At 35.5% G+C, this 10,279-nt stretch overlaps 1 protein-coding gene across 8 annotated transcripts in view; it reads right to left on the reverse strand.

Annotated features, from left to right (window-relative positions):
* LOC106870794 (F-actin-monooxygenase MICAL3) overlaps positions 1–10,279 on the reverse strand; it is a 110,126-nt gene that overhangs the window by 97,487 nt on the left and 2,360 nt on the right. For all 8 annotated transcript variants that reach the window (XR_008265637.1, XM_014917000.2, XM_014916996.2 and 5 more), the window contains exons 3-9: positions 9,773–9,889; positions 7,306–7,407; positions 6,217–6,473; positions 5,146–5,403; positions 4,294–4,499; positions 2,181–2,305; positions 623–776 (exon numbers count right to left, since the gene is read on the reverse strand). Coding sequence is in view for 7 of the 8 variants with exons in the window: in XM_014917000.2 (XP_014772486.1) it covers positions 623–776; positions 2,181–2,305; positions 4,294–4,499; positions 5,146–5,403; positions 6,217–6,473; positions 7,306–7,407; positions 9,773–9,889 (1,219 nt within the window). In the remaining variant the exon portion in view is untranslated. The remainder of the gene's footprint in view (positions 1–622; positions 777–2,180; positions 2,306–4,293; positions 4,500–5,145; positions 5,404–6,216; positions 6,474–7,305; positions 7,408–9,772; positions 9,890–10,279) is intronic.

A 10,279-nucleotide genomic window follows, 5' to 3' on the forward strand; every position in this document is an offset into this window, starting at 1 on the left:
ACTTTCTCAGTTCTTTTACAGGGCTTAGAAAAACCAAGGACCGCTGCAATAAGTGTATGAATCTAAGAAGGGAATATGTTGGATAAAATCATAATTAACTGATCCTCCTGTATTTTCTTTTACCCATAGTCAGGAATTTTTCAGCCCCACCTCGTATATACAATGGGCTTCCACAGTTTCCATCTACCAAATTCACTCCCAAGCCATTGACTGCTATAATCACTAATTGGTGGAAAGATTCGGGAGTGCTGAAGAAAAATGGGAGTGTTAATGGGGTGGCCAAAAGGGATCAATAGATATAAAAAAAAAAAAGCAACAAAATAATGGGTTAAATTAAGTTAAGTTTTATTTGTGAAATATATTTGTTTTGAATTTACTGCACACAGTGATCAGTGTTTATGGTAGCAAGTAGAGGGGAATGTGACTCAAGTGGAGGGGAATATGGCTCAAGTGGAGGGGAATGTGGCTCAAGTGCCAAGGAGGCGGAAGCCTGAAAAAATTTGGGAACCATTGAGTTAAACCCTTCAAGGCAGTGCCTCAGCACAATTGCAATCCACTAACTGAAACAAGGGAAAGAAAAGAGAAGACGATAAATAGATGGGAGCACAAAGTGTATACTTACATGAGATCAGGTCTGAATGTATGTATAAGGGCACACAGTGCCAACCCAGACTTCCAAGAGGAAGTAAAATCTATAATATTTACAGACTGGTGTCTACCAGTGTTGAGCACACGCTGGCACCATCGTAGCAATGTGTAGCTGTCAATAAAATCATCTGAAATAACAAAGACAAAACATACTCTAGAATTAACAATAGACACTTCATTTTACCTAAGTAGGTTTAGATTTAGATGTGTGTGTGAGTGTGTACATATGTGTGTGTGTGTGTGTGTGTGTGTGTGTGTTTCTTTGCCTTCTTGAGATAAGTCTAAACAAATTATGAAAAATATGTATTTTTTTAAATGTAAAATACATAATTGTATTGTATAGCTCAATTAGATTGTATTTGATTGAATGCTTATCTATCTATCTATCTGTATACACACACACACACAATGTGATGTGTGCCAGTATGCATGCGTACATCCCCACCAATCCTTTTTTACATATTAAATTATGATAAAATTGTTATCTACACTATTTGAGAAGTATTTGTTGAACATTTCATTAAAAGATATCCATTTGTCTGAAAGTCATGAGAAAACAAAGTCGGACGGATTACACTTGTGTAAGTACATCTATACATAAAATATTGGATAAGGTGTTAGATCTGTCTAAATAAAATACAGAATGGTCACTGCTGAAACACCTATGATCACTAGTTTACAAGATCAGAATTAACTCTGGGCTAAATAACACCAACAACCAAAACAGGCTTCTCCGTCTGCACACCTATTGTTGATCTTACTTGCTGTGCTTATTTCTATTTGAACCTGCCAACTCGTTATACCTGTTTTCCCTCTAAGTCACATTTGCTCTCATTTCCACCAAAATCTGGTGGTTGTACCGGATTGCATCAGTTACTTCAATCTATAAATTTGTACTCTTCACCCCCCCCTTCTCTCTACTTCTTAATCCTCATACTGTATTTATCACCCACCATACCTGAATTTTGCAATAAACATAACATTTACTTCTTCGGCTTTGTCCCAAAGACCAAGTGATCTGAAAGAACCCACCTCTTTAACTTTGTGTCCCCACTAACAATACTCTACCCTAGTGTATTCCACAAACGTTTGTAACCTTAACACAACCTTCAAATATATTCAAAGAGGGTCTTTTGAATTACCAGTAGAAACTTCCAGCTGTAGAAACTTCCAGCTGTAGAAACTCTGCCAAATCAGATTGGAGCCTGGTGTAGCCATCTGGTTTCACCAGTCCTCAGTCAAATCGTCCAACCCATGCTAGCATGGAAAGCGGACGTTAAACGACGACGACGACGACGACGACGAATGCATATATCATCATCATCAACATAGTTATTGTTGTTTTTACACTCACATTTCTACAGTGGCATAGGTTAGATGGAACTTGTTGAGGCATTCTTTTATGGCATGGTGTCTACAGCTGGATGACCTACCTAACACTAACCATTTCACAGAGTGTACTGGGTGCTTTTTACGTGGCATCATGTAAATAAAATAAAAATATAAAAAAATATATCATTTCCCATATTTACCATTTCGCGGCTTCTTGAGTGGAAGCTCGTTTATTTCATTCTTTAGATATTCATCTTCCTCATCACATATATACAATGGACGAACTTGTTCAGATCTAAAATAATTTGAATTTAGATTGGGGTACCTAGAAAAAGAAAGAGAAAATAAAGCATTTATATTATATACACACACACAATAATGTCTACCAACACAATATGATTATAATGAAGATCTATGTGACTTTTGTATACATACTTCTCTTTCACTTTCTTTCTTTCTCTCAGTCAGCCTCTCTTTCTCTCTCTCTCTCTCTCCCCACACACACATGCACATCTACATGTGCAAGAAAGGGATGAAATAAGTTATAAATCCATTAGGATGTTGGCAAATCCCTTGAAGATTATCTTCCTGCCCAGGATCTAATAAAAACTCATCCTTTACTAAGTCATATCTCATGGGACCTATTTTTCAACACGGTACCACAAACTACAAAGTTGCATTCTCACTTCACCAACAAAAGCCAACAATCGATTTAACGTCTGATTACTTTTTCCTTCCTATTTTTAATCTTGCATGAATGGAACATTTTAATCTTTACCTTTTATCTTTTGTGTATTTCAGTCATTGGACTGTGGCCATGCTAGAGCACCATCAAATAACTTGATCCCAGTACTTATTTTAAAATTTAGTATTTATTCTTTTGGTCTCATTTGCCAAACTAACTTATGGGGATGTAAACAAACCAAGCAGTGAGGTGGACAAACACAAAGACACACATACATATATATGCATGTATGTGGTAGGCTTCCACATTCTGTCTGCCAAATTCACACACAAGGTATTTGGTCAACCCAGGACTATAGCAGAAGATAGTTGCCCCAAGGTACCACCCAGTGGGACTGAACCCAAAGCCATGCAGTTGCAAAGCAAGCTTCTTAATCACACAACCATGTCTGTACTTACACACATCAAATCTAAAGTGAATTTCATAAAAACAATTTCTGCAAATAGGTCTTTTAAAATATAGAAAGGATGCTGGCTAAACTTACCTGGCTAAATAATAACTGATTTCAAATTTTGATACAAGACCAGCAAGTTCAGTAAAGGGAGAAAGTTGATTACGTTGACCCCAGTACTCAACTGGTATGTATTTTATCGACCACAAAAGCATGAAAGACAAAGTCAACCTCAGTGGAATTTGAACTCAAATGGATGACATACATTAAGTACTACTATCCCTTCTCTCTATCATCCCTGCAGCATTTATGGTATCTTCCTTCTATAAACTGCAGTTATATTCATGCAAGATATTCATTTAGAATAATGCATTTGTTTACATTATTATTTTCTAGAGAAAAGAAATCGCTTTCCTGCCTGTTTCCATCATGGGCTGACCAATTATCAATAAATAGCAAGAGACATAATCTGCACTGATATTATTGAATTTAGGTCACGGGAGAACTTGTGCAGGTTAAGCATGCAGCTGTAACCCTTTGGGGAAATAAGCAATCAAAAACATTAATTAAATAACTTCTCTTGTCTGTTATAGAAAGGGAAATAGTAGATAAATGTATGTTTTGCATCAGAAACAAAGTGAAAGAGTGCATCAACAAAAAGTAAACTGAGATTTCAAACAGCCAACTAGTATCATGGAAATATTAGGGAATATTTATTGGTGTTTTTTCATATTTTTTGCTAGTCAGATATTGATGGGTAGTACTACTACACATGACCTTTTTAACCTTTCTAGATTGCAGATGCCTATCCTGAATGTCTACTGGCCAATGTCTGCCTGAATAAAAAAATACTGATGGAGAGGAAAGTCGGAAGAATAGAACTGGGTCTGGTCTGCAAAATCTGCAACAGAGTAAATTCTGCTAAGGACACACAAGAAAAGGGCAGCATTTTGAGTCTGTTAATCTGGTAGAAACTAACAGTCAGCTAAAGTAAGATAACACTGAAACCATTCAGGGCCCTTGCAGGAAACTACACCACCACACACTACATTAAACTCTACCCCAGGGTTTCCCAACCCCTAAGCTGAGGACCAGTACTGAGCTACAGAGAAAGAATAAATTCTTCTGGTTTCTGTGTGTGTGTGTGTGTGCAATATAAATACAAAGCTTCACATACCTAGTGTTGGGGTCAATTGTGTATGCATTATAGTTCTTGTTGATATTCTCTGGCTTTGTCTGAGAGAGTAATCGGTAGATGCTCTCGCGCTCAGCTATTACTTGCAGTGGAGTCAATTTTCCTCCTGCCCAGCTTCGGATCATCCAAGCTGAATCAAGGGCACTTAGAAATCCACGTGCACAACCAGATCCAGTCGGCCAGAAAGGCTGAAAAAAATAGTTTGTAAGAGGAAGTTAAGGACAATTAGAAATATAATAATAATATACGTAATATATTGTATCTTTTATCTGTTTCAGTTGTTAGATCACGGCCATGATGGGGCACTTCTTTGAAGAATTTTAGTCAAATGAATCGACCCTGGTACTTATTTGTTTTTTTAAGCCTGGTCTCTTTTGCCAAACCCTTCAATATGGAAATGCCAACACACCAACAAACATAGACACAATGACACACAAACCCACGTGCCCCCACCCCACCCATATATGTATGTGTGATGGTCTTTTTTTCACATGTAACACACACACACACACACACAAATAAGAGTTTATAATCCAATATGTCCCTTTTTTCTCATAGAGCAAAAAGAAGCATTTTCAAGAAGATTTGGTTGCTATTTCATGGAGATCATGTGACCACATAGAGACAACTTGTTTGTTTCTTTGTTGGAACAAATAAGGCTTATATGATTTTGTGTGTGTGTGTGTGTGTGTGTGTGTGTGTGTGTGTGAGTAGACAGACAAGTTTAAAATTATACAACTTTCACATATACATGTAACTGAAATGGAAACAAGATGCAGAGGGCAAAAAGTTTCAAACCAAGCAGAGCAAATTCATTCACTCATAGCAACTCACCTCCAATAGACTATCTCCAACTAACGCCATAATCATTTTATGATTATGTTTACTTAAAATTCGACATGCGTTTTCTGCTTGAAAAAGGGAAGTAAAATCGAACATGGCCACATCTGCTTGCCCGTAATGGTTGACCGCATAATCCATGTGAGGCAGCTGGTGGTTTGTAGAAAAATCAGCTGCTTCTCTGGCATAAGATAATAATGCTTCTTGGTCAACGTTGGACCGTGACAAGAGTGAACCAGTGTCAGAGTAATCCTGGGAAAGATGGGAGAAAATATATACAATTACTAAAAAATAATTAATAGTGACAGAAGCAGTATTAATGCCAAAGGGTAATATTTATCCCCACTTAAAAGTGGAAGGTTGTATCAGAACACTATGCTGTGATAGTTACCACGAGGGAACCTTGCATATGGTTTTGTGGAGCAGATAAAAGAGAATGCTTATATGCACTACAAGTCCACATGAGAGGTTTTCTCATGGTAACCGTCACAGTTTTCTGTGTTCTGACACAACATCCACTTTTAAGCGGGGATAAATAACAATTATTATTGGCGTCATAAGAGTTTATAAACATAGAGAGAACAGGAAATAATTCTTTTTTGGAAAGGTGGAATTCAACACAGATAAAGCTTTCCAAGCAAGGTAATATTTCCCCGATGACCAGACATGTTTTCATGGAGGATTGGGCAACAAACAAACACTGCTTGTATGATGGTGATGCTAATTTGCAACTATCACACAATATAAATATATGTGTGTGTGTGTGTATATATATATATATATATATATATATATATATCAAGTAAAGGTAATAAACCTCATTAAAGGATTATAAATCCAATGAAAATACTGGTTAGTTACCAATCTATAGAAAGATCAACTATACTGTAACCGTATGAACTGTAGTCCATATATATATATATATATATATATATATATATTTACACTCTCCTCTCACTCTCTCTTACACTCTCCTTCTCTCCCTCCCCCCTCTCTCAAACTCTCCATCTCTCACTCACTCCCCTCTCTCTACCCCACAGAAGACCATCCCTGCCAACAACTTACATGCTTCAAAACGCCTTTATCAAGCAGGCTCTGTTTCTTCGCTGTCATAACAAAATAATGTGTGGCGTCTTTATAGTAGACAATATTCTCAAGGTCAATACCAGTCTTTTCCTTAAGCTGATGAAAGAACTTTTGATTGTAAATAAATGCAACTCCACTGATTTCCTCTACTCGAGCCTCAGCTTGTGTGTTTCGGTTGATGAAGTTTGCTGTCACAGCAATGGCCAGTTTGCCTCGGAATTCTTTTCTCTGAAACCCTACAAGATGAGGAATCACAAAGAGAGAGAGAAGCAGATTGAATGTTAGAAAGTTTCTATAATTGAGGTAGAAATAGGTGTAAAAAAAAAACAGACAGACAGACAAATAGATACATTGATAGGAAGATGTGGAGAGAGAGGAAGGGAGAAGGAAGGAAGGAAGGAAAAGAAAAAGTAAAAAGAAAGGAAGAGAGAGACAGAAAGAAAGAAAGAAAGATAGGGAAAAAGGCAGATAGTGTTAGACAGGTAAGTAAACAGACATGTAGACAGATAGAGGTTTATGGATATAGAGGCACCGGTGGCTTTTGTGGGGTTTTCCATGAGGACCTTAAAGCACCTTCCCTATTAGGAGTTTTAATTTGTTCAATTTTAATTGTTATTTATCTTGTTTACACGTGGAAAACCCATTGTATCATGCCGTTTTTGTCTTTTATGTTGTTGTATGTCCTTTAATGTTAGTTTATCTGAGCCCTTGTGGCTAATAAAATAATTATTATTATTATTATTATTATTATTATTATCATCATCATTACCATTATATCTTCCATGTGATATGTATGACTTTAGTCTTTCATTTCAGAGAGATATTGGTTTCATTGCGTATTAGGGGAGTCAGAAGACAATGCGTCTCTAATTACTGAGGTATGAAGGGATTTGAATTTGTTCAGAGTACTTATTTATCCCTCCTTGTGAAATATTATTTCTAATTTGTAAATGTATGGTGAGAGCTGGTGCAGAGAGGAGCTAAGACTTAAGAAAATGTTATGTTAATGTCATCTGTAAAGTTAACATTGAGATTAGGAAATATAAATAAATAACCAGTTTGAATTACCTTCTAATGTGTTTCTTTTGCCATCAGCACCAATAAGAACATCAAACTGATATTCTGATACAGGATGGTTTGCTGGATTAACCAGTGCACGCCATCCAATTTCTGTAATACAAAGAACACATATGATCAGTGAAGTGACTTTAAGATATGTAAATATAAACAACCAAAATGTCTGAATTTTTTTACATGTTTGTCATCAAAATACAAATAATTTTATAGAAAACAAACTTTATAAATCAATTAAATGGGAGAATCATATTAGCCATTCAAAACCATAGAAACTGTTAACTCCACTCAATCATTTAACTCTTCAGCATTTAAACTGGTCATTTCTGGCCCAAATATTCTACGTGCTTTATGTTCAAACAGGCCAGATCCAACTTTTCACACCTACCCTTCAATGTCATTCTAAAAATAAACGATCACATCATTGAAATCTTGAAGCTTCGAGATAATGCATCATTAATTCAAACCAAAGTGAATAAATAAGCAATACATTTCACAAACTAATCTGAATGCTAAAGGATTAATATTTGGTGACAAAATTTTCATTGCATTATCTACACCCTAGTCACAGATTTTGTGGTTTTGAATGGCTGATATGTGTCTCCCATGATATAATTGTTTCAGTTTCAGTATACAATCTCAGATCAAACTGTTGCCAGACAAGTACAACTCTGAAACTCTATTTAAAAATATCACAAAGTTTCAAAGTTTCACTTGATAAAATACATTCAGTGAAAACTGATGATAAAAAGGATATTTGAGCCTAGTTTCATTTGAGTTATATAAATTCTTGTAATAGTTCTTCTTGTTTAATATAATCAGACATTGTCTGCTAAATGGTGGGAAATGGTTACCTGGTCATTTACAGAATTTTTGCCTTCAAATATGATTTATCAGAACAAAAATAATGAAAACTTTTATCCATTAAGATAACTTAGTTTGTACAATTTCAAAATTATTCTTGATTTTCTTCCATATAATTTTATTTTGTATATTAATTTCCTGCTTGATGAATATCCATTATAATGTATATATTGATTAGAATATACATACACACAGATAAAAGGGTTTAAACTGCTTTTTCTTAGAAACAACACTGTCCATGTGAGTAAGCATGGCAACAGATGGCTGCATTGGCTTCCATTGAAGAGGTAGAAGAGGACAATACTCTGATTCTTACATTTATAATTCTATCCATTTCAGAATTATTTTAAAAATCGTAATACTCTGTAAACAGCAATGACCTACTTCCAAAGTCAGGTTAGCAAAGTAAGTAATCACCATATATCATTGTAACTGGCATAACAAAGTGCCATGCAGTGGGATTGAACACAAGACTACATGGTTGGGAAGCCACACTTGCGCCTTATAATACATTTTCGGTGCATACGAACTAACAACAGACTAGGCATTCAAGTGTTATCTCCTTATCATTTCTGTCATGTTTAATCCCTTTTGCTCTCAAGCAGCCACAACTGTCAAAATATACACCCTGTGCCACAACCAAAAAAAGAAACAATGCACACATGTGGCCGCATGTGGCCCGGCGGAAGCTGGAACTCAACAACCTTTAATCAGGTGGAATATCTTTAACTACTCAATCACTGTCTGGAGCATTTATTTACTCATTAAGCTTCCCTCCCATTTCCACCATTACTGACAGGAAGTAGGTCTAGTACTCTTCATGATATATTGATTAAATCTATTGTTAATTCCAAATGTGTAGTACCCTTAATCTGATATCTCTCTTAACATGTCTCCAGGCCAGTTGTAGAATTTTCCTTTCATCATAATGCATGAACAGAAGACAAAGTTTAAAAACAAAAAATGGATAAATAAATAAAATAATAGATGATCATGAACTAAAGTAATTAATAAAAAATAGATAGTTACTAATTAAAAGCAATAAAAAAAAAATGGTTGTGGATCCAAAGAAAAAAAAATTTGATGTTAAGGTAAGAAAAAAATAATTTCTTATATCAGATAATCTAAATTGATATTTAGTTAACAATTCAAATTTTTGTTTAAAAGTCATAAGGGTTGGATCAGTCTTCTAATTTTAACAGCATTTACCAAACCTTAGAAATATATGTATCACAGATCATTAACCTTTAGCATGCTTAGGTGTATCATGGCGCCATACAAGTTTTCTCCCCTATTATGCTCAGACAACCAGCTCGAGTTTGGCCATGCTTTGACATCCATAGCAACAGATCACTTTCCAGCTTTTGTTTAGCTCACCAGTAATGACTCACAAAGCGCAAGCGCCTTTCCCTAGTGATATTGGAAACAGGTAAGAGATCTCCATACAGGTGTAACTTGGCAGGATGAGTTCTCCAAGATATGTTTAAGACTGCTCTTAACATTCATGTGTAAGTTCCATCTAAATTAATTTCCAGTTTTCTGGTAATCATCCAGGCTGTAAATAACCAAAACTAACAGAAGAAATGCCAGAACTTACTTTCTTTGCTTTGATCAGCCGGGGGTTCTAAAAGATTCTCAAACGATACATTGTAGTGCACCTCCACACCAAAAATAAGAGCAACTTTTAACAGAATGCACTGAAGTTGACGGATACCTGAAGAAAAAAACAGAACATTCACAACCAATTTTATTGCCATAATACAAAGATTTGTTTAACAGACAGTTAGTTAGTCATACACTGAACGAATAATTACTAAATGGCCATTGACCAACATTTCAAGCTAGACATTTTGTTAACTCTTCTATGACCATATTTTTTTTAATGAAACACATTGTATATAGTTTTTCAATCAATTTTGATAAATATTGAAGAATTTGGCTAGAGTTAATAAAATAACTGTTACTATTATTAACCCTTTGGGGTTTATTAACCTCAAAGGCAGCAAGCTGGAAGAATTATTAGCATGCTAGGCAAAATGCTTAGAGGAATTTCTGTCTTTACATTCCGAGTTCAAATTCTGTCTATCTTTCATTCTGGGGGGGG

Source organism: Octopus bimaculoides, chromosome 15 (assembly GCF_001194135.2).
Source record: "Octopus bimaculoides isolate UCB-OBI-ISO-001 chromosome 15, ASM119413v2, whole genome shotgun sequence".
Taxonomy (NCBI): domain Eukaryota; kingdom Metazoa; phylum Mollusca; class Cephalopoda; order Octopoda; family Octopodidae; genus Octopus; species Octopus bimaculoides.